The sequence below is a fragment of the Populus nigra genome, chromosome 8 (assembly GCF_951802175.1).
Source record: "Populus nigra chromosome 8, ddPopNigr1.1, whole genome shotgun sequence".
Lineage (NCBI taxonomy): Eukaryota > Viridiplantae > Streptophyta > Magnoliopsida > Malpighiales > Salicaceae > Populus > Populus nigra.
The window spans coordinates 18,982,361-19,008,946 of NC_084859.1; the positions used below are offsets into that span (position 1 = coordinate 18,982,361).

At 34.0% G+C, this 26,586-nt stretch overlaps 4 protein-coding genes across 7 annotated transcripts; 2 read left to right on the plus strand and 2 right to left on the minus strand.

Moving 5' to 3' along the window:
• The first annotated feature begins 1,334 nt into the window (after positions 1 to 1,334).
• LOC133702179 (UPF0481 protein At3g47200-like) lies at positions 1,335 to 6,981 on the plus strand. Of its 2 annotated transcripts, XM_062126435.1 has the most exons (3): positions 1,335 to 1,441; positions 1,524 to 1,576; positions 5,449 to 6,981. In XM_062126435.1, the coding sequence occupies exon 3, from the start codon at positions 5,458 to 5,460 to the stop codon at positions 6,721 to 6,723; it is 1,266 nt and encodes a 421-aa protein (XP_061982419.1). In that variant the 5' UTR covers positions 1,335 to 1,441; positions 1,524 to 1,576; positions 5,449 to 5,457; the 3' UTR covers positions 6,724 to 6,981. The 2 variants fall into 2 exon arrangements, with proteins under 2 accessions (XP_061982419.1, XP_061982420.1); XM_062126436.1 differs by lacking the exons at positions 1,335 to 1,441; positions 1,524 to 1,576 and adding an exon at positions 1,633 to 1,835.
• A 1,674-nt stretch (positions 6,982 to 8,655) lies between these two features.
• On the minus strand, positions 8,656 to 10,789 carry LOC133702178 (CBL-interacting serine/threonine-protein kinase 5-like). Its single transcript, XM_062126434.1, has one exon. It carries the CDS (start codon positions 10,224 to 10,226, stop codon positions 8,844 to 8,846), a length of 1,383 nt encoding a protein of 460 aa, XP_061982418.1. The 5' UTR covers positions 10,227 to 10,789; the 3' UTR covers positions 8,656 to 8,843.
• A 380-nt stretch (positions 10,790 to 11,169) lies between these two features.
• On the minus strand, positions 11,170 to 15,694 carry LOC133702181 (dehydrogenase/reductase SDR family member FEY-like). 3 transcript variants are annotated; one of them, XM_062126438.1, is made up of 3 exons: positions 15,472 to 15,694; positions 13,563 to 14,757; positions 11,170 to 11,683 (listed from the first exon to the last, which is right to left on the minus strand). In XM_062126438.1, the coding sequence occupies exon 2, from the start codon at positions 14,674 to 14,676 to the stop codon at positions 13,564 to 13,566; it is 1,113 nt and encodes a 370-aa protein (XP_061982422.1). In that variant the 5' UTR covers positions 14,677 to 14,757; positions 15,472 to 15,694; the 3' UTR covers positions 11,170 to 11,683; position 13,563. The 3 variants fall into 3 exon arrangements, with proteins under 3 accessions (XP_061982422.1, XP_061982423.1, XP_061982421.1); XM_062126439.1 differs by lacking the exon at positions 11,170 to 11,683 and adding an exon at positions 11,685 to 12,154; XM_062126437.1 differs by lacking the exon at positions 11,170 to 11,683 and having other exon boundaries at positions 13,326 to 14,757.
• Positions 15,695 to 15,740: 46 nt separating this feature from the next.
• On the plus strand, positions 15,741 to 20,167 carry LOC133702182 (adrenodoxin-like protein 2, mitochondrial). Its single transcript, XM_062126441.1, has 8 exons — positions 15,741 to 16,026; positions 16,261 to 16,328; positions 17,543 to 17,610; positions 17,708 to 17,823; positions 19,063 to 19,169; positions 19,448 to 19,497; positions 19,580 to 19,662; positions 19,745 to 20,167. The coding sequence occupies exons 2-8, from the start codon at positions 16,271 to 16,273 to the stop codon at positions 19,857 to 19,859; spliced, it is 597 nt and encodes a 198-aa protein (XP_061982425.1). The 5' UTR covers positions 15,741 to 16,026; positions 16,261 to 16,270; the 3' UTR covers positions 19,860 to 20,167.
• The last annotated feature ends 6,419 nt before the right edge of the window (positions 20,168 to 26,586 follow it).

Sequence of the window (26,586 nt, forward strand, 5' to 3'; positions counted from 1 at the left end):
CAAAAAGATGGAGGGTGAAATTGAAAAAGAAAACAAATTCAACAACTATTTAAATAAAAAAAGAAATAAAAAAGGGGAACCAAATCTGACAAACTAAAAAATTAAAGGAGAATGAAGTTAAAAACAAATTCAAATTTGAGAAGTTAATTAAAATAAAACAAAAGCGAATAAAAAAAATAATAAAATCAAAAGAAAAATAACTTGAAGGGCTGATTTGCAAATTTAAAAGGCCAAACACAAATTGCTAGGAGGAAAGAGAAAAGAATGGAAAAAAAAGATCGACAATGCTTTACTAGAGATCTGTTCATCATATGCGTTGTGTGAGGAGAAAGAGAAGGCCGAGATGGATCGAATGGAACAACAGGAGAATGATTTTCACCATCGACATCAGCTGTACACGCTGCTCGAAGATGACAGAGTGACTGACACTTACAAAGCACACACAACAACTTTTTTTATTTTTTTTATTTATGAAAATACTACATTGCCTCTAGGATCAAAAATAAAAAAATTATTATAAAAAAACTAATGTAAAATGACAGATAAACCCATGTAGGCAAGCTTTTGAAAATTTGATTCAAAGAATAATAGAATCATTGCACTGTGACAAAAAAATATAAAATATAAAAAAGCCTCTTAAAAGGCAATAAAGTGAGTTACTGTACAAAAATCATGAAAAGATTGAGATTTTTCAAAACGATTTTAGATTCACAAGTATTTTTTTTTAAATTTAACTAAGGGTACAATATATATATATCATTAAGAACAATTTATTCTTGAAATATAACAAGATTAAATAAAGAAGTATTCGAGAAAAACTTACAATATTGATAGTTCTGAATATTTCTGACAAAATAACAAGTTTTTACATCATTAATATTTGATCTAACCGTCTAGAATAAAAATTAACATGTTTAAAAATGATTGTTAAAATCTCAGCCCGATTCAATGATTAATGAAAAACTGTTCTGCTGCCTTTCTTCTTCTCTTTTTCCCTGTTTTATCTTTTTTTCTTTTGCTAAATCTGTCCAGTTGCTACATTGTTAATAATATGTGTTTTTAAAGAGGCAAGCTGCTGCCCCTTGTCAATTAAATGTGGTGGTCCCATCATCGGTGCGAGACCAGACACACCATACATGTTTTTCTAATTTTTGTTAAAATTTTTGGCAAGGATTGATAGTACCAAAAAAAAAACATCGATATCACAGCCGAAAACTGATGTGGACACTTCCATGGAACCAGCTGTCCCAGCATGCAGAGATCAAAGACGAAGACTCTTCAACTTATGAAGTCTTCGTCCTCTTGGCACAGTAGGGCGACTAGTTCTATTTCTGATCAATACATATCATTCTAATTCATGATAGTTATAAAAAGCATCTATATATATATATATCAGCTCTAGAGAAGATCCATTGCAGAGCAAGGTTTGAGCTTCAAACAAGTAAGTGATCGATCATAGGTATTATTTTAAGCAGTATCATTTGATTCTCGATCAGTCGATTGACCATTGTTGTAACATGCAGGTATTTGATATATAACCTGGTTTGTTTTTTTCTGTGCCTCAGTGTCAAACCTTGTAAGTACTCAGAAATCCTTCACCATGCATGATTCAACTGATCACAAGTAGTGCTGTAGATTATTGTTTTTACGATTCGATAGGATCTTGAAGGGAGAGATAATTATTCCTATGGAAATTATATACATATGCTTCTCTCAACAAAACCCAACATCTTTCATCAGTAAACATGTGCCATTGAAGTTATTAAGATGGGTGTAACAAGGTGACAATGCTACTAGCAAATTACACGAAAAAAACTAATATCACAACTCCTAAGGTAAATACAAGTTCTCTCAATGGCGTAACTCAATGTTCAAAGAGACATTAGCTTTTTAATTCTTTTTATTTGTCAAAAAATGAATCTATTGATGCTTTTCTTCTATATTGTTGATGTTGTCCGAATTCAAGACCCTATTTTCTTCTTCTTCTTCTTCTTGCTAAACGTCGTCCTTGAGAATAGACCATTATCCTTGTTAAAAGTAGTGACGCAACCAAAGGGAACTGGAGGGTGTAGCTGCCCTTTTCATTTTTTTCCCCTTTTCATTTCTTCTATAAGTAACTAGTTATGTGAGCTGTTCTTCGCTGCAGGTAAGATATTTTTATTTTTTATAAAAAAAATATATATATGTAGGTTTTTTCAGTGTATTTTTGTAGTTTAGAATCTTTAAGTGCAAATCAAAAATATGATGCTACATGTAATCAAATAAATTAAAAACAATGTGTCTTGATAAATAAATCAAAAGTCATTTACAATACCTAAAATAAAATTTGAAAAATCGAGAGACAAGTCTACATCAAGATATATATTTAATCTCATAAAAAGTGACATTTACCCAATTATATTTGCTAAATTAATTTTGTTTATATTTTTTTATTCAATCAAATGATAATAAAAATAGAAAAATATATTAAATTTATTGAACAAAATAAAAATAAAAATAAAAATAAAAATATGCAAAGCTACACATATTAGAAATATTATCTGAAAATAAAAAAATTATTTTCAAAAATAAAATCCATCTATACAAAATATTAAAAAAAAATTGATGAATCAGGATCTCTTCAAGAATTAAATACACACAAAATATTTTTTAAAAAAAATCTCTATCCAAAAAAGGTTAAATAAGCAAATAAAAAAAATCACAAATGACTAATATTAATTGAAACATAAATTTTAAAATTATTTTTTAAAAAAGACATATTGAAAAAAGGTATCAATAAAAAACAAACTAGAAGAAAAAAAATAATAGTCTGTCTGACCATTTTGTTAGAGCCCACATGTAGGCCTTCCTTAGCAGGCTTGCATGTCTAGGTCCTTGTTTTTTTGTTGCCCTTGGTGCAAACGACATGTCATCTGCCCTAATTTGTTTTGATAAAAAACAAAAGACGCGTCATCTATTTTTGCCTAAAATTTGGTCACTGTAGTAGCTGAAAAATTAGGGCTTAAGTGTTTTTGATCCAAAAACTAATTTTTCAACCCATTTATTTTTATTTTTTTACCAAAAACACCTATTAAAATCTTAGGAACCGTGTTAAATTTATCAATGTCCTAAAAAAATAAAAACTAAAGCACTCCAAAAACCAAAATCAACCCGAAACCAAAAATCAACTCAAGCTCAGATTTATTTTTTCACGAACTTTAAAGGTAAAAAAAACACTAATATTAATCACTCTCATCAAATGATTATTCGTTTTGGTGGTCTAAATCAGTGTTAATAACATGTTTTTCTCTTTACCGCTGAAATCTATTGACCTCTCTCTCTCTCTCTCTCTCTCTCTCTCTCTCTCTCTCTCTCTCTCTCTCTCTCTCTCTCTCTCTCCTATCTTAATCGAACTCTAAAAAATAATACAAATTAACTTTGGTACCAAAAAGGAATTAGAATTTTATAATCTGTGTTATTTTTGAAGTTTGAGAACCAAAGTATATCTTTTGTGAAACTTATGGCACGCCACCCATGTTTAGTGTATTTTTTGTTTTGTTCCCTCTTCTTTCAATCTTACCATTTTATAAGAAATCAAAATCAATTGGTCTTCAATTAAGACTAAATGACCAAGAAAAAAAGTTTGAGAACAAATTTTAAAAAACAAAAAAATTTGCATTGTCCATTTACAATAATATATGAGAAAATGAGTATTGAAATCTTGCACATAAAAAACCCACGCCTTATAGTTTTATACTTAACGATCATACCCCTAAAGAAAAAAAATCACATATATATAGTGATATTTGTTCATTAATGGATACCCAAAAGAATATAAATGCTACTTCCAAGCTTGGAAATTAGTAGAAACACTAAAAGATTTGGGGAAAAAATAATACTGAGTGCATTGTGGATTTGTATGGTTTTCTTCTTTTTTTTTGTTCTTTTTAATTGGATCCTTTTTTTTTATAAAATTAGAAACTAATTTGTTATAGAAAAACACAATTAAAAGATATAGTATCAAAAGTAAAACTCAGAAAATTTTGATGGCTAATCTTAAATTAGCACAAAAAAAGTTCTTTTTTATCCCTATATTTTCATTTTTCTTCTATTATAGTCCCTTTATATTTTTGGAGTTTCATTTCATTTCAAAACTTTATTTTTTTAATTTTATTTTTTAGTTTCTATTTTAAGAAAGCCATTGATGAGAAAGGAGTTCAATGGTAGGGTTTTTTTTATCTATAAACTTGTCTGAAAATATGGATTGGTTCCGAGTAGATTTTTTAATTCGGTTAATTTTTATTTCTTGAGTAATTTTGAGGTTGATAAGTGATTTATTAATATTTTTATAATGTTTAGTAGATATTTTTAGATAAAAATATATTAAAAATATATTTTTAAGCCATAAACCCTCTTCTCTTGATTGTCCAACCACCATAATGATGACCGAATTCCAGGCAGCACTTAGATGGCAATAAGTCACTTGCCACTACAAATGACCTATCATCCACTTAGAAAAAAAAACATAGAAGTGAACACTGAAGAGAAAAAAGAGGTACAGGTTTCCAAGCACGAGTCTAGGCTTCTAAGCTCAAGTGCTGCTGAGTTTTCTGATTAAAGCCAAGCATGTGGGCATGGCTAGGAAGGTCATGTGCCTCGGCCCTTTTTACAGGGTTAGGCGTGCTGGGCAACCCAAGCTTGTGCTCTTAGCTCTCTTTTTTTTTTTTTTTTTTCTTGTTTTTATTTAAATTTATTTTTTAAAAAATTAATTAATTTAAAATATTAGATTAATAAATTAAATAAAAATGGATTTTAGATATTATTTTATTAAATATCAATCATTTTTTTCTTTTTTTTTAATATGAGTATAGGAGTCATTATTAATCGTTTTGTTTTACATCCCATCATTATTTTTTTAAATTTCTTTTACGGTTGCTTTTTTTACGGTATTTATTTTAATTATTATATAATTAAATAAAAATTATTTTTTAAAAATAATGTTATTAAACATAGTCGCGTCTATAATCTGAGTCACATACTTGATGAGTTGATTTGAGTCAATCAAAATTATTATCATCTGATATTTAAAAATAAAATTTACTATGGGGGTGTTTGGAAGTGTAATAACGGTTGTTTTATAAAGTGTTTTTCGCTATGAAATATATTAAAATAAACTTTTTATTTTTAAAAAATTATTTTTAACATCAATACATCAAAATAATATAAGAATACCTAAAAAGTATTAATTTAAAACAAAAAAAAATTAAATTATTTTTTTAAAAAAATACTTTTGAAACACAAAAATAAATAAAACTTTTATATACCTCAAATTTTAAATTTATAATCAATATGTTTCTTGTCCATAGAAAAGACATCAGTAACACGCACATTTTTAATTACATTCAAAATAAAGTTTTGGATGAATCGTCGGGACTTTTTTTGAAACATTTTTGTATCCATTAATTTCAGTAAAAAGAGATGAGTCGTCGGGACCCTTTAATCGTTCAAATCGACAACAAGCTTGGAGATTTGCCTTCTATTCACTCAACATGCAGTATTTGCAAGGTTCCTAGTCGCCTCCGCCATGTAAACGAAAGGGCATTTGAGCCGGAAATCCTCTCCATCGGCCCTTATCATCGTGGAAAAGATAAATTGAAGATGATGGAAGAACATAAAAAACGTTATCTACAAAAGCTTCTTCAACGCAGAGGGGAAAGGAGCGTGAGTGAATATGTTACGGCCATGATTGGGGTGGAAGCAGAAGCTCGTAAATTTTATGATCAGTCCGTAAGTCTAGGCCAGGATGAATTTGTTGAAATGTTGCTTCTTGATGGTTGCTTCATTGTTGAGCTTATTCGCAAGTATAACAATATTCCAGGAGTCAGCGGTGAAGATGACCCTGTTTTCGAAGTGCCTTGGATCCTCTCATGCGTAGAAACTGATACGATGTTACTTGAGAATCAACTTCCATTCTTTGTTCTTCAGAAGTTGTTTACTAAGACGTCTGGGCAGAACGAAAAAGACTTCTTTGGTATGGCCTTAAAATTTTGCAAGCAGATATTTCGAGGCTTAGGAAACCATAGAATTCTTGACAATGGATGCAATCATCTTCTGGACATGTTATATCATGCTGGGTATCAGCCGCCTGATTCGACGGAATCACCAAAGGACAACGATTGGTATTTCATACGCAATGCCAAAGAGCTGCAAGAAGCTGGCATTAAATTCAAAAAGCGAGAGGGATCAACAAGGTTATTGTTTGATGTTGACTTCTTGGAAAATGGCACGATAGAAATCCCATGTTTGAAAATTGATGACAGAACAGAGTCGCTATTCCGAAATCTTGTTACCTATGAACAGTGCTCTCGGCGCAAACATCTGTACGTCACTGATTATATAACACTGATGGATTGTTTAATCAACAATCAAGAAGATGTGCAGATACTTCGACACTCGGAAATTATTGAAAATGGGTTGGGCGATGATGGAAAGGTCTGCATCTTGTTCAATAACCTAGGCAAAAATGTCATACACTCCCGACGTCATCACTTTTATTATAATAAAGTATTCGACGGTGCGAAGGAGCATTGCAATCGGAAGCGCAATATATGGATGGCGAAACTAAAGCATGATTATTTCAACAGTCCATGGGCACTGCTTTCGTTTTTAGCTGCTGTTGCGTTGCTTCTATTCACCCTGGTGCAAACTGTGTTTACAGTCCTGTCTTATTTCCAAAAGGATTAGCGTGACACAGATCCATTACAAAGTGCTGTCTTGTTTCAAACAAACTCTCCAGCCATCTTTTCCATGTTGGACAATTTTCAGCTGAAGAAAGTCTGTGTTTGACGGATCAATGGTATATCTCTGCCTTTCTCCGATTCTGAATGATTATGTGTTCGTGATTCTAATAGAACTTCATATGCCTGTATTTGATGGATCAATTATGTAATAATGACTATGCTTGGTTATTCTAATGCCGAATGAAGGTTTTTATTTTCTTTATCCTCCTTTTTATGTCTATCTTTCTAATTATAGCTTGAGCAATGTAGAATTTCTCTAGAACTATATAGCCCATTTGTTTGTTTTCTCATCATTGTTCTTAATGTATGGTGTGATCTTTATTTTCACAAATTATCAATCTTATCAATATCATTCCAAATTTATCAAAAATTAAGAAATATTGATTTGTATGCAAGAACCTTGGGGTATTTTTTAATGTATTTTGGTTGTTCAATGAGAAAGTTGCCTAACATCGAGTAGCTTTGGGATGAAATCGATAAAATTAATTATTATGAGATGTAATTGAGATTAGAAATGTTAAGGATGAGGTTTTTTTTTTTTTTAATGTCATTGGTCAATCATACATTTAGAATGCAATAGATATATAATAAATCTTGAAGCTTAATTTATTCTTTTTTTTTTCTTTTTTTCTTAATGTCACGAACTCACCATACACAAGTTATGGCATCAACATCATCTCTGCTGGCTTCCCTTGAATTTGAAACTTGACTAGCTCTCATTTTAATTAATTAAGGTCTAAAAATCTAATAAACGCCTGTATTACTCATGTTTTATTTGGCATTATGGTTTAATCATGTTTTTAATATTTCATAAAAAAAATTAGTTTAAAATTGTTATTTTATAGTTTAAAATTATTTTGATGTGTTGATATTAAAAATAAATTTTAAAAAATAAAAAAAATATTATTTTAATATATTTAAAATAAAAACATTTTAAAAAACAATTTTTACTGTATTGTTAAACAAACCCTAAAAACCCTCCAAATATCCAAGAAAGACTGTCATTTTGTTTTTTTATCCCAATTAAACAAGCAAAACTTTAGTAGATTAACAAAAACCTAAATTCCGCATTCAGACCTTGTTGTGATAGGAAAAGACCCCATAGCTGGAGGTAATTCTTACCTATTTTGCATAGTTGTCATGTTTGCCCGAGGGTCTCATCTAGTTTAACACTCGTTTTCATAGTTTCTATCAAATTTTTTAATCTAAAATATACATTTCTTAATTTCTTAATCTTAACTTGATTTAACTTGGAAGAGTGTTAAATCAAGTCTATTAAATCTTAAACCATATTTCAATCTATTAGGTTATTTATATGTGATTGATCAATATAAAAAATCAATTCAAAATAAACTCAAATTAAATGAAACTTTAAGTTATTGACTTAAACTATATCAAGAGGGGTTTAATAATTATTAATTTTTTTAAAAGGTTTCAGTTTAAAGGGTCATTGGGATTGTCGCTCTTAACAAAACGACATGTCATGAATCGTTGCAAAGGGGTACAATTATAACCACAAAATGGAGGGGGATAAGAAGATTATTATGGCCAAGAAAAAGTACAAATTTCCTGAAACAGGCACTCCTTCTTTCGTCTGTTTGCCAGACCAAATGTTGTCAAGAACAAAATCACCTGTGATCCTCTCTTCAATGTTCCTTAATGTTTGAAACAATAAACCACATATCATTCTCGTCCCACCAAAAAAATAAGGTTGATGATTTTTTTAAATTTTATTATTCAATGTTAAATTTATTAAGAATTAAAATTTAATATATTTTTTAATTTAATTTTTAAGAGATTATCAGATTATAATTTTTTTTTTATCTAATATGCACCGGGGCAAAGTATCCGGTGAGAAGGAAATTTAGAAGCAAACTGACCTGGGAAAATCACCAATCCTCTCTACTAATCTCTTGTGTAGACAAATTACATGCCTGTATATTCGAATTAATAACATTACACAACACACAATTATAAAGCCTAAAACAAGCAAATATGTAAAACTTGCGACCGTTAAGAGTTCTAATCTTGAGGTCTTTTGTCAATTAACGAGCATTAACCATCCTAATTACTTGTCCCTACTTGGCCTTCATGAGAATCAATATTATCACCTTGCCAACTCCAAACTATATCTTTTAGGGCAGGCCTGACATCTTCTTCACAGAATTTGGTGTACTCAAAAGTGTCACCGGAGCACTTGGATAACTCGACCACCACAAGCTCGGCAGCCAACTCAAACACCTCTGCTGTCACCGCCAGTTTCCCCTTCCGTCCCTCCTCTTTTCCTAGCAATTTCACCTTAAATTCTGTATCACTCACTGCCACTCTAAAGTTCAACTTCTTTGCCACGGACTTCAACGTTGATAGGATCATTGATGCTGGACATTTTGAAGTGAACACTGAACCCTTTCTTCTCTTGGTCTCAAACAAACTTGATAAATCAAATCCTGATGACATTGAAGATATGAGTTCAAAAGCATTATAAAAAGGCGGCGAATGCTTTGATCCGGTTTTTCCCGGAAAATCCTCTTGATCTTCACTTCTAAATCCGTTTTCAGTATCTTCTAAATCATTAGGAGATACAGTAGATTGAGCAAGACCTTTTTGGAACCAACCATTTGCCCTGATCTCAGGGATTGTAATTCTCTTCTCAGGGTCCACAACAAGAAGATTGGAAATCAACCTCTTGGCATCCCTTGAAATCCACGGTGGGAACTCATATTCAGCCTTTAAAATCTTCACATACATCTTCATGGCGTTCTCATTGCGAAATGGCAAGTGCCCTGAAAGCAGCACGAATAGAATAACTCCACAAGACCAGGTATCAGCTTTAGCACCATCATAACCCTTCTTTCTTAGAACCTCTGGAGCCACATATGCAGGGGTGCCACACCGTGTGTGCAGCAAACCATCGTTCCATTTCTGCTCAGGCAAAGCAGAAAACCCGAAATCGGACACTTTCAAGTCTTCTTTGTCATCCAAAAGCAAGTTTTCGGGCTTTAAATCACGATGAGAAACGCCACGACTATGACAATAATCAACTGCACAAATCAACTGTTGGAAATATTTTCTTGCAAGATCTTCCTCCAGCCCTCCCTTCTTGATTTTGGCAAATAACTCACCACCTTTCACAAACTCCATTACAAAGAACACCTTTGATTTGGTAGCCATCACTTCTTTCAACTCCACTATATTTGGATGTTTCACAAGATGCATAATTGAGATTTCTCTCTTGATTTGCTCCATTAATCCTGTCCTCTTGACCTGATCCTTGTGCAACACTTTGATTGCAACATTTTCTTGTGTCACAAGATTCTTCCCTCTGTAGACCTTAGCAAACGTTCCTTGTCCTAACAACCTCCCCATCTCGTACTTTCCCAAGAGAATCTTTCTTGCACCATTATTGACATGGCAATCTTCATCTGCCACTTGCTCTGTTTCCATCATATAAGACTCTAACAGGTATATGCAAAGGTGAAATTTTTCTTCCCTCTATTATACTAGAGTAATTCAAGAAAAAAGAGAGAAGAGATAATGAAGATGGTTACAGGAATTAAAAGGAGCAAGAAGATCTTCCCTGATAATAATTCAATGAGACCATATTCAATCATCTTGCTGCTTTGGCCATAGGATTAATTAGGATAAATAAGATTTGTGGGGAAAAGATTGGCATCATGACCGAAAACATTGGGTGATTACAGGATGGGAGTAAAATGAGAGGAATTTGGTGGGAAAAATGGTTTCGTGGGGAAGCCAATGAGGCATCTAATGAGTGGATAGAAATAAGATTGTGAAGTGACCATTGGAGGACATGGCTCATGGGTCCAGAGGGAGAGCCGGAGACAGTGAAAGATTAGGGAATCTACATCTACAGAGAAAATTTATGGCCAATAAGAGGCTGGAAGCATGGAAGTGATGTCGACCATATTATATTGATTCGTCTCCTTAGTGAACCTTCTAGTCTAAGCAATTGAATGTCGGTATAGATGCAGGGATGGCAATATAAGGACATCAAATCAGAGGAAAGATACTTCCAAGTATACACAAAGTATTATACGGTATGGAATCGAGCTATATGCTAAACGGCAAATCCAAGAAGGGGAAATGATTTCCATTTTGAGCAGGACAAGATGCACCATTTATTTGCGAAGGTTGCATCGTCACAAGATTGCGTGATTTTCTATATAATTATTTGTTTAATTGTTAAGCTTTTTTAGGATTTGTTTAGTTTAATAATTCTAATGGTAGATGAGATTTATTGCTTATATAAACTTTTCAATTAATAATTTTTTTTATAAGAATTTAGATTTAGTATAAATACAAGTATCTAAGATTATTTTCTTATAGTAGATCAGGAGATTATCACTATTCATATTTAGAATTCATGAGATTAGAGTTTTCTATCTTGACAAACCTTATCATTATACACTACGTGATAAAAAGAGATTGAATATTCAACTGTCATTTACTCCCCAGAAATGACAGTCCAGGATTTAAGATAAGGTGGGCAACAAATGTTGGCCAGCCCAGGATTTACAGAAGAAAGAAACAAGAAAAGATTTTGGTCCACACGCCAGAGACTTCGAAAGTGGTGTTGAGTGCAAGAGTTTTCCATCAACAGGCACCGATCCCTTATCCTTTTCTTTTCCAGATGAACATCAGAATAATAGCGTGCCACGTTAGTAGGATTGCATTGCATCATGGAAATGGTTGATTGAGGAGTCCAATAAAATGAAGTATGACAATGTCTTTGTCGTGAAAAAGCGTGTGGAATGATGGGGGATGGGTTAACCTCTTGATGAGATACACCACCTAGTGATCAAGTTGCGCGTGGAGAGACAATAACGTTTGAAACCATGCCAGTTCATTCAGGAACCAATCACAAGACAAAGCAGAAGACATATCTGCTCAAAGACATATAAAATAAAGTTCATTCCTGTGGATTAAGTTGATTGGAAAGTTAATCAACAAATAAAACAGCGTCCTAGGTAATGACGTAAACGAAATACATGGGATCAAGAATCGTGTAAGAGGCTGCCACTAGTTTAAAGAACTTAATTAAAGCATCTAGTGGGGCAAGATTACCAACCAATAATATGATGACAGTATTCACTGATATATTCATTGTGTTTTTGTCATTATTGCTGAGCAAAGGGATTACTTTTCTTCATTTTTACTCGAGGATAGAGGACGCTTGCGGCTCTCAATAGCATGGCATAAACAGTGGGATAAATATTCAGCTCATCTGCTTATTCCGACCTCTTTAAAACCAGTATTTGGTGGACCGACAGGAAACATCTGCCATAATTTGGCTACAAGCAATAGGATGCAATGCAATTTGAGAGAATAACAGAACTGTAGCTGTCAATCCTGATCTGATTCAGGAAAGGGTTTTTGAATTGTATCAATTAAATTTGATCGGATCAACAAAATTACTAAAAATATAATCAAGTCAATCATCTCAGTAATACCCTACTAAGATCACACTCTAGGTTTCAGATTTTCCTAGTCAAATGACCAGGCAGAACCACGTTTATCAAATATGAATAAACAAAGGACTTTGAATTTTCTATCACATTAAATGCTTGTGCCCCATTTATAAAATTTGGGAAGATGTTTCCTCTCGTTGCACCAGAGACTGGTTCGAGAGAGAAGGAAATGAGTTCAGCGTCAAGAAAATCGGTGCAAAAACCAAGGAGATTAGAAAGTCAGTCCGAAAGCAAATTTCTCCCCAGAGATTGGCCGAAAAAGATTTGCTATAGGTTCAACACTATTTCAATTGTATACAAAAATCTACGTTATTCCTTTACTGGAATTGAACTTTCAAATATGTGATCTATTTCTTGTATCTTCTAAAAGTATTTCATTCATATAACGAAGTCTAATTTTATTTTGTTTTTAATAAGTATGATATTTCAGAGAAAACAAATCACATTAACGTCAGTTTGGACCTTAAAAAACCAGAGGGCAAAGACACAGCGACTTTTTTGCTTTTGCCTAGCTGAAACATTAACTTGGTTTATGTAAGTCAATAGCTGATTAAATAGACAAGCTCTGGTTCGCTTCAACCAGTTAAAAAGTCAAAATACAAATCTTATAGACCAGAGACCTCACGGTACAATCATGGTATAAACAACTGAAGAGTTAACCAAAATAATATGACTTTTCCTGCAATATTATCTAAGTTCCTAACAGTTTTTTTTTTTAAAGGCTCCAAAGAAATTCCAGAATCAATGGAGACTGCATCAATGGCAAAATATTCAGATGCAAATGTAGAAATTACACCTGCTTAGCAAGACTGTTTATATTTGTGCCTTTGCATCCATAGTTATTAAATCCGGTTTGTTCCGGTGGACCTGTAACTTGTCAATTCAAAGCCTGACCCAGGCCAAGTTTTCTTTCAAACAGTTTTGAAAGGTGACCTAGTAAAACCCGATTAACCTGCCTGCTATGTCAACTCCGAAGGGTTTTTAAAAGTTTTGTCCTAAACAACATAATTTTATTTTGTAAAAAACTAAAACGATATCATTTTGGGATAGACTCAGGTTGACCTGCCAATGTTTGGGCTGGATTGATAACTATGCTTGAAATCTTTCTGTTCCTATATTTCGAGTGACATTTATGAATGAAACAAAAATCATCAAAGGAAATGCATGTGATTCCACAAGATCCAGCACACATCAGGGAAAAACATGCTAGTTCTGCATGGCTAAGATATCCTCGACAAATTGAAGGCAGGATTCTGTCAAATCAATTCAGGCAAAAAGTGGAGTAGAAACTTACTTCAGCTATCCTTGTACTTGCACATGACTTCTTCCCCTTGGAGCAACTTCTCTACAGCATCAAGAGGAAGGCCAATCATATCCAATGTCTTTTCCCATACTTCATTAGCAGCTCTTGTGTTATGTGCTTCGTTGGCAGCACGTGTGGGACGACAATCATGTGAGATATAAGCACAAGTGGGCCATTCATCAGCCTTCAGTGCCTTACAGTATTCAGGAATTTCAGGAGCAGTAGCTGCATAAAGTGCACTTCTTGAACCTTCTTGGGCACTAAACAGAAACAATGGTATAAAATTATAAGCAACTTGCACCAATTTTGGAAGGTCCCTTGTTACATTTGTGTGAACAGTTCCAGGGGATACACATAACACACTAATGCCAGCTTCAGGAGGCAGGCGTTTCTGTAAGACACTGTTGAACATGACCTGTGCAAGCTTGCTACTTGAATATGCCTTTGTACTATTGAATTCCTCTTTCCCCAAAATAAAATTCATGTCATCTGTGTCGACAGAGCCCATATAATGCATAATGGAGTTCACGTTAATAATTCGGCTGGGAGAGCCCTTAACGAGAGATGGCAAAAGCAGTATAGAAAGCAATGCAGGAGCCAAAAAATTTACTTGCTGGTGTGTTTCGTACCCATCTTTTGAGAACTTCTGCGGCTCTCCCATAGAAAAGATCCCAGCATTATTGATAAGAACTTGCAAAGGTTTTGAGCGCGAGTTCCACGCCCTAGCAAATCTCACAACAGAAGTGAGGGAGAGAAGATTCAGCTCCATCACCTCAACACTGAGCAGGCTTGTTCCCTGTCGTTCATCCTGCCACTTCATGATCAAATCAAAGGCTGCAGATTGGTTTCGTACAGCCATAACAACATGTGCCCCAGACACAGCCAATTGCCTGGCAGTTTCAAGTCCAATGCCGCTCGTGGATCCAGTTATAATACATGTAACATCATGGAGCGGAGGTAAAGGCAATGGATTTTTCAGATGCCTTGCTTGCATCTTTTGGAATAACATCTCATAAATTACATAAGACCACCCAGTGAGGCTTTTCATCCACCATGGTGTCCGTTTTATTTTTCCAGTGAATGAAGAACGAGGAGAGGAATCCATACTTTCTCAATCTGATGCAGTAATTCCAAGTTGTATTAAATGGTTCGGTCACTAAAAATCAATGCTGACAACCTGCCATTCCTGCTACAATAAATGGTAATCCACTTAGCATACGCTTCACAACCAGATTTCCGTGTTGATGAGAGATAAAAATATATCAACCTGGTGACTACAATTATGGATATCTAAGTAATAATTAACAAGACATATTTTGGAATTCGGATCTTAAACGTTGTAGGTTATGTCAAATCTGAGTTCAAAAGGAAATGAAGTTCCACAACATAAATAAACAGACAATTGGAGCATATTAAGTGCACATATAACCAGAGTAACGATGTTCATATCCCCAGTCTATATGATAACCAAAGAAACTCAGGCATAGAAATCAAACCATGACATAAGAAAATAAAGAGCCAGAGAAGAATGTTTCAAGATTCCAATCCCCTAGTTTGACCTATCCAATCATGGGTTTTGAAATGGAGAACTGGATGTCAATGCTAATTGTTTTCTGCAGCAATTATTTTTTTTTTGCATGTATGAAGTAAATCAATTGCTTTCGAAGATTAGAACTTGCTTGCTGCAAAGCTCAAAACTTTGCTTCGCCATTACATTGTTCGCAAAACAAAAACACAAAGCTCAAAACTCAAAACTCAAAACTCAAAACTTTGCTTTACCATTACATTGTAAGCAAAACAAAAGTACAAATGAAAGAAAGGTCACGACAGAATCCAAACAATATCCAGTCCATTGACAATATGTGGGAAAGAGAGACAAGAAAGGTAAAAGAAAAGTAACCTTTTTTATTGTAGATTTTGAGAATTTGGTGCAGACCCTTGGCCACAAAACTCACATATGTTAGCATTGACCGATTGCAATTACTATTTATTCATTCATTGTTTTGTTGTGTTTCAGATTCTCTCCAGGGGGTTAAAAAAAAAAACCTCGCTGGCTTTAGCCCACAAATAGCTTATGCCTGCCTGTCAATAAGCATCTCTGTACCTAATCTCCATTGAATAAAGTTTTTGTTTTGGATTCTGATTGTCCATGGTGTTATTGCACATGGGTTCGCTAGCCCTTCCTTAAAGGTTCTAGCTTTGACACCACATTTGCCATTAACTCCCTAGTTGGGCCTCTACTTACGGAAGGATGGCCAACACGACAAAGTGAACGACCTGTCGGTTAGGCTTCGAAGGGTTTTTGCTCTTTTTTGGTTTTCGAAGCTTGATAGACAGAAACCCTCCAGATAATTTGCAGCCCAAAACTAGGAAAACCCGAAGTTGAACAGTGAACACAGAAGACACAAACTTCGTTGTATCTTTTGCTCTGTTCTTTCTCAGTTTCATCAAACAGGTAATAAAGCTTCCTCCTTTATCATATTTTTTTTTCTTTTATTAATTTAATGACTTCAAGAATTTATCCGTTTGAACTGGCTTTTAGGTTCTTGAAGTTGTATCGACATTAATTTCTTGTTCTTGCCTGTGTCTTCTCGTTGAGAAAATTTTAATCTATCCATGATTTGGATGCTTTATAGTGTGTGCTATTACTGGTAGTTAATTCTTTTCCTATCTTTTTTGAAAATTTTAGGGGAAAGATTATGTCAAGGTCTAGACTTTCAAGAATTGGAGTTGGGATAGTTAAAGAGCTTTCAAGAGGTATGTAATACGCTCACATCTATTTCCATTTGTTTTTCTTAGGAGCAACGTGTTTTGTTATTTGGAATCTGCTCTTAGCTGCAGCTACTGTGTAGGACAAATTCATGTGTATACAACTTCGAAGTTTGATTGAGAGAGTAACATCACTGAAAAATGTCAATTTGCACTTTTTAAAAAAAAATGATGTTTCATTGATCAAAAAGAAGTAGGAGCTCATCCTACTACAAAAGCAAGTGTCAGTAACTGATGACAAGAATGATAAAACTAGGCAAAATTCCAATGATTGTATATAGAATAAAGGCTTGTATTTAGAACAGCATCTTCTACAATTTAGTCTGAAGCAGTCTATAAAAAAAACTTGGCAAATCCACTTAGTCAGCTCATCAGGAGAATGCCCCTATTTCCATGAACTCTTTGATTCTTTTGCTTCAAAATACCATATATTGCAGCATTCCAGGCAATTCTAACTAAAGTATATTGAGAAAGCTTCTTTTGCAAGTGAACTTTATAAAACTCCGTTGTCCAATTCCAACTGGTCTGTTAGAACCACATTCTGCATAATGACTGAGAAAACAGCCCTAGATTAAGTGCTGTTAAAGAAAAGATGGTGTTAGTCCTCATCAGCACAGCCACAAAGTAAACAACAGATATTTCTTCCCAACCTGATCTGCCTTACTTTGGTGGATAGCCTTATAAGCAGAGTGCCAGACAATAAACTATGTCTGGGAATATGGATGGGTACCCAGACAAGTTTATATCAAACTTTACTTCTCTGTATTTAATAAGTTCCCAAGCACTTCTGCCACTGAAAACCCTGTTAGGACTAGGCTTTCAATTGACACCACAATCAATCAAGGGATCAGGATGAATCACATCACAAACAGTCCCTGGAATTGTAGCCATAACATCAGATCTGGCATGAGGCCAGAACCATTCCTGATCTTTAATAACCATAGCAAGTTTTGCATCCAAATCGATTCCAGACTCGTAAACAACCCTGAAGCCATGTTCTTTGATTAGCACACCAATAGGTTACCAATAATCCCCCGTAGACTTGGATTTACCATTACCAACAGCATTTTGGATTTTGTCCCAAGCCAAGCCTCTGAGTTGTGGGAGCCTTTTCCAATACCAAGCAAAATCACCAGTACTTTTCAGATGAATAAATGCTTTATTATTCTCGTTGTAATACCAAACACTTACTTGTTTTGCAGAACAATGTACAGCCTTGTGTGGAAAATCATTTATACGAAGGCCTTATAGTGCATGTTGGCGATCTCAGGTTAGTCCAAGGTGCCTATAGTTTTAATTGGAGTGATCTTCTGGTTGCCTTATTAATCTTATTTCTAGATGCCCATTGGTTCTTAATTTTGAAACAGGTCGAATTACACCCAGAATCTAAGGGGCACCAGGGTAGTATATTTCAAAAGCATCATCAGTTTTCTAGCACAGCTACCAGTAGAGATTCTGCAGATGGGAGTGACCCGAACGAGATGTAAGCTCTTTTGTGTTGAAGTTGTTTTTTACTGTTTCAAGAATTTGGCATTTGTGATGAGTGCTTAATATCTTATCTCTACTCTTAGGAAGCAAAGTTAACTATGACAGCACCTGAAATTATCATAACCTGTAATATCATTTAGAAATTCTTCATTAGATCCTGAGGAAAACTAGAAACCGTGAAAATTATTCTTAGAAGATTGTTCAGTTGATTTGTTAGATGCCTATAATCTTGTATATATCAGAAATAAGAAAACAGGAGGTTTGTGCAAGCTTATGTAGGACCTCTCACTACCTGTGGAACTTTTGGTGACAGTTTTCTGTCATGTTCTATATGCTAACTCTCAGTTCACTAAGAAATAGATTCCATAATTGTTCTTTGTTGTCATCAGGATTCTTTCCCTTATAATTGTAATCCTAGGACACTTCCTCTATTGAAAATTTTGTGTGAATCATTTCAAGGATACATGGTTTTATATTGTTCATGATTTATGGTCAAACACATGATAATGGTTACAAAAGTAACTTGATATTAGAAATTGTCCATAAAAAGTATATAACCATGTCCCTGTATGTATCTTGTGGGAGTTCCTGTCTTGACATGCCATACCCATCTCAAAGCATCACTCATGTTTGTATTCCTGGTTGATAGCTTTAGTCTAATGAAAGAACTGATTAAGTTTGCATTTCCTTTTTGATTGAAAATATATTTGCAATAGACCTAGAAGAATAATTATATAGTTGATGTGGATTCCATGCTCAATTACATAGACTCAAAATTCCAGAGGAAAAACTATAGTAGAAGCTAAGTAGTCATCCTTGCTGGAGGACTATGATATACTGTAACTGCAACAAGAATATTGTCACACCAAGTCGCAAGTCAATCTGCAACAAGGTTTGTTTCCTTGTGAATTTGGCGCAAGTGCAAACGGTGTACGAAGATCTCAGCTTCTGAACTGCCACCCTATAATCTAATCAAGAAAGGCATTGTAGGCGTTTAGTCTTCAAGCAAGACCCTGGAAGGAGATTTGAGTTCTGACATGCTTTGGCTATTGTTGAACATTCCATAAATGTGTTCAAAACTAACAATAGGCTTAAGTCTAACTGAGCTTATCAGTTTTATTACTGACAAGGAAAGAAAAGGAGCAAATCAGTTTGACAATTGTGATGGTATGATTATAATTAATTGCAGAAGTTATCTGCCACCCTTCTTCTCAATCTGGTGATGTTTGTGCAGGATATCTGTAACATTTGTAGATAAGGATGGGGAGGAAAAGGATATCAAGGTCCCAGTTGGAATGTCCATGTTAGAAGCTGCTCAAGAAAATGATATAGAACTTGAAGGCAAGGATTATAATGCAATTTTTTAGCTCAACTTTTCCATTTCTGGTGGTTTATAATTGGGTTTTCTGTTTCTATAATGTTTGCATTGTAGCAAATGTAGGCATAGAATATTCCACCCATCCTGTCTTTTAGTGATGAGATTTTTATTTATTTTTTATTTTTCTGCTTTTTTGTTGTCCGTTTTCTCCTTCCATTTCTGCATTAGAAAACTTTGAGTAGATCATTCCGACGCATTTACTTAATAGTTTTTTTATTCTGTGCTTTTAATGTCATGCCAGGAGCATGTGAAGGGTCACTTGCCTGTTCGACATGTCATGTGATTGTGACGGTATGATACTGGACATAGCTTATGTCATAGTACCATGATTATTTCGAACTTATGAGGTACTTAATGTTGAATCTGGTTGTAGGACATGGAATACTACAACAAATTAGAAGACCCAACCGATGAGGAGAATGACATGTTGGATTTGGCCTTTGGGCTTACAGAAACGTGAGTTCTGTCAGCATCAAAACACTAAATGGATTTGTTGGCGTTGAATCTATATTGATTTTCCATGTTTTGAATTTTGCAGTTCTCGCCTGGGCTGTCAAGTGATCGCAAAGCCTGAGCTCAATGGAATGCACTTAGCTCTTCCTGCTGCCACTCGTAATTTTGCCGTTGATGGGTATGTTCCAAAACCACACTAGACATGTTTTGGTACCAGAATGTGTTTGTTGAGTGTAAAAAAATGCAATCTTCACAGTTTTGTAGCTCCTTTACTGTAGTGGATCAATGAGCATCTCCAACATTCGAGTCATCCCTTTCCATTGATTATTACATATCTGTCTCAATAATCACTTTCCCCAAGTCTTAAGAGCATACAGCATCAATGTTACCATTTTCTGGTCAGCTAAGTTGTTGCTAGACCTTGCAATTTTTATCATATAATTTATCTCCAAACTTTGCAGAATATGTAATTCAGTGCATAAATTTATTATATAACATTCTTTCTCAAGGACCGAATTAAGTTGAAACGTGAGAGAAGTTGGTTTGTTAGCGATTTTTACATTGGAATTTGGATTCTTAGCTATGATATAAAATGATGAAATGATCAACGAGTCCCGGCTATGTCCAGGCTTCGCCAAAAATTCTTTTAATTTGGATAGAACGTCATTTACTTTCCTTGAAACTATGCCTGTACATTGGAGGGCGTGGCAGGACATGAAAAACACCCATGCTACCAGATTCAGTGAGACCTGTCTGCTAATATAACCTAGTGAGCTAACCCAACCGCACCTAGCTAATAGCACCCATGTTACCAGCATCATCACCATCGCCTTGTGAAAGGTTTTTGGAAGAGACTTTATATCACAAGTGTTGTAGAGAAATTCGACACTAGACATGACATGATAAAAGAAAAGGATTTATGCAACCCATTGCAATCAACTTCATAGAAAGATTAATTTTAGCTGAGTGGTGCTCATGTGGGGTGGGAGACGTGCCCTCTAAATTAGCTCTGCGTCTTTAAGCGTACCAGTGATGAAGTCCTCCGCGCGAAATGGCTTTGGGGTGTCAATGTTGAGATTTGGGACGTATCCGATATCAGAGTAATCAACATTATGATCATTTTGATTGCTGCTTTCAATGACAACAAGCTGCGCACTTGTGGAACTTGTAAGCTCAGCTAACCCGTCAAAGAGGGCACGGCGAGAGAGCTGAGAGTTGATGATCACACTGAGCTTCAAACTGAGCTGAGTTGAAGAGTTACGAGAGAGAATTTCCGAAGGTAAGAAGCCATCACATTGTTCAGGTTCTACTATATCCTGAAGGGTTGGGATGATATCTCCATCTATGAGAGGGAATTTGAGGAAATGGGGCAGTTCATAGGCTATTTTGCTCTGTTACTGCTGGAATGGCCTTTCATTGCTATGAGGAACGGGGACTCGAACTGTTCTTCAATATCAATCCCTGGCTCCATTTCCTATCTTCCCACTGCTCTTGAATAATTGAAAGCTAGTATCATCACATCCCACCATCAGTAATTTATGTAGCCCAAAGAAACTGCATAAAAAGATCCCAAAGAGAGAAGAAGACTTCAACCAAATGATTTAATTACTATATTCTTGATTTGCAGTAAACCAAGAAAAGAATGTCTTTCTATTCCAACGTTCATAAGTTTTAGAAATTCTTTTATATATATAATTGAATTAATACATAATGTCTTGAGTCAAATGACACAAGAAGCCACTCTGTATGCCTTTCCAAACATACTCCCTAATTGAGATTTACATGATTTCCTTGAAAATTAATTTGATATATATGGTGTTTATATACTAAAATGCTATCCATTATTTTCTATTGGACATTGAACTATATAATAGAAAAACTCTATATAAGTGAATAATATAAATTTTTCCAAAAAAAAGTAACCTATATAAGGTCATTAATTACAGGCTAATATTTTTAATGTAAGAGAAAAAGAAATTGATTAGCCAATAATATTTAGCATACTAATTTTCATTATTCACTTATTGAAAGTTGAGTCACAAGCATCATTATTCCATTTCTTTCAATTTTTACTTAGATTCTCAATATCATAATTACTTGAGAAAACATAAATAAAACCAAGCCAAAATCCACCCACAAACTACTTAGTTTATGTCTTTAACAATTTGTACAAGGTATAATAATTAATGTCATCCAACTATATATCCCAAAGTACATTGAAAACTTGTGTCGTGTCTCCCATGATGTCAAAATTGCTTATGAACTTCTCAATCTAGCTAACCTCGTCACCTCCAACGAGTGGATTTTTTCACCAATTGTCAAATAAATTAACCACAAAATCAATCATCTTAATTTCCCAATGCCGGCACCATTAGTATTTAGAATGGCTTTGTTTTTTCAGTTTAACGTGTTTATCACAAAGTATTTTTTTAATTTTTTTTTTAATTGAAAAATTATTAAAATTATTTTTTTATGATTTTGCAATGCTAATAACAAACATTAAAAAAATATAAAAAAATATTATTTTAATATATTTTCAGTTAAAAAACATATTTATTATTATCATCATCATCAAACACACATCAGACTCGTAGAACTCTACATGATTATTATTATTTTTAATTAGAAATTGAATTTTTTTTAATGCAAAAAGGAACATTAAACTATCTTTGGAGGTGACGACAAAATAGTTTGCGAAGAAGAGAAGTAAATGCATGCATCACCTGATGTGGCTAGCTTGGTCTTCTCTTCAGTAGAGGTAGAAGAGAAGAAGGAATTTTCAAGATCATTTAAAAGTTGACGTGCAAGTTGGAAGATGATACGAAGACAAGTGTGACCACTTTTCCATTTTTCCATGTGTTGCTGATCTCATCCATGGCATCATAGGGGTAGCCATGGACGTAGCTGGGGTCAGCCATAAAGTTACATGATAAACAAGTCATCGATATGGTCGTAGGAGACTTCCAAGATGGTTTGGATCAGCAGGCTCATGAAGCTCAATTTATATTATCTTGATAAATATTTTGGAGTTTGGTTTTCTTTTTATTTATTTATTTTGGGGTTTGGTTTTCTTCTTCTTTTTATGATAACAAGAAGGAAGGATAGTTGAGAATGATCTGAATAATACTATTTTTGTGCAAATATACCCGATTCTGCTTGACCATTATTATTGTTAAATAATATTCTTCCTATGTTTTTCAATATAATCAATTATTGACCAAAGATTCACTTGATCATGACAAAAAAACAGTCAAAAAGACCGATTGGTATATGGTTTTTGAATCGAATCCTCTTTGTTCAAACAAAGTGTACCGGTTTCACACCTTTCATTCAAGAAATTTGGTAGCTAATGAAAGGATGTCAATAGATACATTTTATTTGGATAGCATGCATATAGTCATCTTGTCAGTCAATTCTAATTGGACAGGTAAACCATAGTAATAGGTTTAGAAGCGGACAATGGTATGAAAATCCAGAATACTAGCGGAATTATTTTCCATCACATTTGAATGATAGATAATTATAATTTCATGTCAATCTTTTACTTTTATAACTAAGGATTTCAAGGGTTGGTGATAAAGACTAGATTTTCTGCAAAAACAATCTTTTTTAAAGGGTTTTAGAGATCATTAGAGGGTTAAGTCAATAACTTTATTATAAAGATTTGTAGTAAATCAACATTAAATTTTAAGAATAAAAATATTTGTTTTTTGTTTATATGATAAATGCTAAGAATAAATTGTAAGAAAATGAAGGCTCTAAACCCCTTGCTTAGGTTGTTTAAGGTGCATTTATAAGCTTTTTTCTTTTCTCTTTCGAGAGATTGTACGTCTTTTCTTTTTTATTAAACTCATAGGTGGTTAGGCTTAGCGTATAGCCACGTTCAAGAGGATTGGGTCTGGCAAGATATTAAACTTACATGTGCTTGAACCTAGTGTGTAACCGAGGCTAAAAAGATTGAATCTGGCAAGGAACCATACCTTAAATGCTTAGGTTTAGCGCATCGCGAAGTATAAAAATTTTAGATTTGACAAGGTACTAGATTCACATATACTTTAAACATGTAGCTAAAAAGAAAAGACAATATCCTTAGTTACTATTTTTTTCCCGGGCCCTAATTTTAATTTGTTGAGCTTCTTTATAGTTTTAGTCCCTTTGGATTTTTATATAAAAAAAATATCTTTTAGTATAAAGTAATTTGATCCGCTAATCATATATATTACCATAATAACAGGCAGGCAGTCAATCACAATTATAGTTCACAAACATAGTACTTTGGATAAAAAAATTCTTAATTAATTTTGTAAGTTAAAATTAATTAAAACATGTAGTATATAATTAAATTGCTTTTAAGGTATTACTTTGACAATATTAGAATATTTTAGATGACTCTTCTAGGGTTTAGCTTTGTAAACTTCAAAGTGGAACCTTAAATCTTGTTATGAAATAATTAAGTTGAAGGTGTGTACGGATATACTATAATTACGACTGTTCCTCTAATTCTAGATTAATTTTCAATGATCCGTAATTACAAATTTTTGACAATATCCTTCGCATCGTTTTAGACTATGAACCTCTAGAGCTAGGTCAGTATCCAAGCTTCGAGATAACTTTTTACTATTCGTTATAGGATTTATAATCACAAGGTCATAATTAGCATCGATTGAATTGAATTATAAAGTTGATAGTAGATACTAACTATCGGTTTTTGGAAGAGAAACTTTATATCACAAATGTTGCAGAGAAATTTGACACTAGACATGACATGACATGACATGATAAAAGAAAAGGATTAATGCAACCCATTGCAGCTTCATAGAAAGATTTATTTTAGCTGAGTGGTGCTCTTGTGGGGTGGAAGACGTACCCTCTAAATTAGCGCTGCGGATTTAAGCATTCCAGTGATGAAGTCCTCCGCGTGAAATGGCTTTGTGGTGTCAATGTTGAGCTCTGGGACGTTTCCGGCATCACAGTAATCAACATTATGACATTAACAAGACGCGCAGCTGTGGAACTTGCAAGCTCAACCAACCTGTCAAAGTGGGCACGACGAGAGAGCTGAGATCGTTGATGATCACACTGAGCTGAGTTGAAGAGTACATACGAGAGAGAATTTCCGTAGGTAACAAGTCGTCACATTATTCGGGGTTCTATTAAATCCTGAAGGTTTGGGATGATATCTTCATCTATGAGAGGGAATTTGAGGAACTAGGCCAGTTCATAGGCTATTTTGCTCTTGTTTCTGCTGGAATGGCCTTTCTTTGCTATGAGAAACGGGGACTCGTACTGTTCTTCAATATCAATCCCTGGCTCCATTTCCTCTGATCTTCCCACTGCTCTTGAACAATTGAAAGCTAGTACCATTACATCACATGATCATCTGTAGTTTATGTAGCCCTAAGAAACTGCATAAAAAGATCCCAAGGAGAGATCAGGAATAGGACTTCAACCAAAAGATTTAATTACTACATTCTTGTACTGCTGAAAACCAAGAAAAGGACAAGTATCTTAGAGCAAGGGCTTTTGTTCCCCAGATTGCAATATTCTCTACCCTGCCACTAACTTTGCATGGTGCCACTCGATGTCAAAGTAAATAAATAATGGTATCCAAGAAAGAGTTCACAAATTAAGCTTCTAGCAGTACTCCCATTTTCTTTCCTCACTTTTCCTTCTATTTCCATGGAAATTAACTGGTTGAATTTCCATGCAAGGATTCCTGCAAATCTTCTGATTTGCAACGAGGTGTTGTAATTGGTTCGAAACGTTTTCATTCGATCGAAAGAACATGGAATTCTTCTGAGACATATATTTCTTTAACCGAAATACAAAAAGTCTCAAGTCAAATGATACGACGGCGCCAATGTGTAAAACCATGCTAAAAATTCACCTATAAACTACGAAGCATGTCTATGCACGTAGTAAAAGAAAAATAAACAAACATTTAGGTAAACATTTAGGTGGTAATCCAATAATAAAAATTTAAGATTAAGAGATTTGTTTTTTTATAATCTCATATTTAAACTATATATGGTTGTTTATATGATGGCCACTGGAGGTTTATATAGTCGTTAATTTCAAGGCCCGTGAAATTAGTCGAGGTACGTACAAACTGACCCGAACACCTACATTAAACTAAAAAAAAAAATAAACAACAAGAAAGGAAGATCAAGAAAATTAAAGAGGATGAATATGGTCATCGATCCAACAATCCAAAGTACATTGAAAACGTGTGTCGTGTCTAGCTCCCACGATGTCAAAATTGCATATGAACTTCTCAATCTAGCTAACCTCGTCAACTCCGACTGGTGAGTATTTTTTTCACCGATTGTCAAATACACCACAAAATCAATCATCTTTCTCCAACGCCTGTTCCAGTGCTCTGCTTCATTGATTATAACACTATTTAGGAGAACTTCTTAATTTTCGCAGTTTAACATTTATTTTAAAGTGTTTTTCTAGTAACTTTTCATCTTAAAATATATTAAATTGATTTATTTTTAGATGTTTTCAATGATTTTAATTTTGATATGCTAATTTTAAAAATTAAAAAAATATTTTAATACATTTTTTATTAATAAATACTCTAACAAATTAAAACATTATAATATTACCTAACATTCATAGTTACACGATTTAGGACTCTACATGAATTATTATTTTTTATACAAATCAAAATTGATTTTTTAATTCAAAAGGGACACGTCAAATTTAAATATCTAAACTATCTCTGGAGGTGACAAAATAGTTTGTGAAGAAGAGAAGTGGGTAGCTAGGTCTTCTCTTTCAGGAGAGGTAGAAGAGAAGAAGGAATTTTCAAGATTATTTAAAAGTTGACGTGCAAGCTGGTAGATGACGAAGACAAGAATCACCATTTTTCGATGTGGTGCTCATATCATTCATGGCATCATCAGGAGGGCAGCCATGGAC

Excerpts from the sequence above, each read along its gene's own strand:
- LOC133702179 (XM_062126435.1), top strand. The coding sequence starts at position 5,458 with ATGAGTCGTCGGGACCCTTTAATCGTTCAAATCGACAACAAGCTTGGA.
- LOC133702178 (XM_062126434.1), bottom strand. The coding sequence starts at position 10,226 with ATGATGGAAACAGAGCAAGTGGCAGATGAAGATTGCCATGTCAATAAT.
- LOC133702181 (XM_062126438.1), bottom strand. The coding sequence starts at position 14,676 with ATGGATTCCTCTCCTCGTTCTTCATTCACTGGAAAAATAAAACGGACA.
- LOC133702182 (XM_062126441.1), top strand. The coding sequence starts at position 16,271 with ATGTCAAGGTCTAGACTTTCAAGAATTGGAGTTGGGATAGTTAAAGAG. Across the intron at positions 17,824-19,062 it reads GGGAGTGACCCGAACGAGAT|GATATCTGTAACATTTGTAG; the intron begins GTAAGCTCTTTT and ends ATGTTTGTGCAG. Across the intron at positions 19,170-19,447 it reads AAATGATATAGAACTTGAAG|GAGCATGTGAAGGGTCACTT; the intron begins GCAAGGATTATA and ends ATGTCATGCCAG.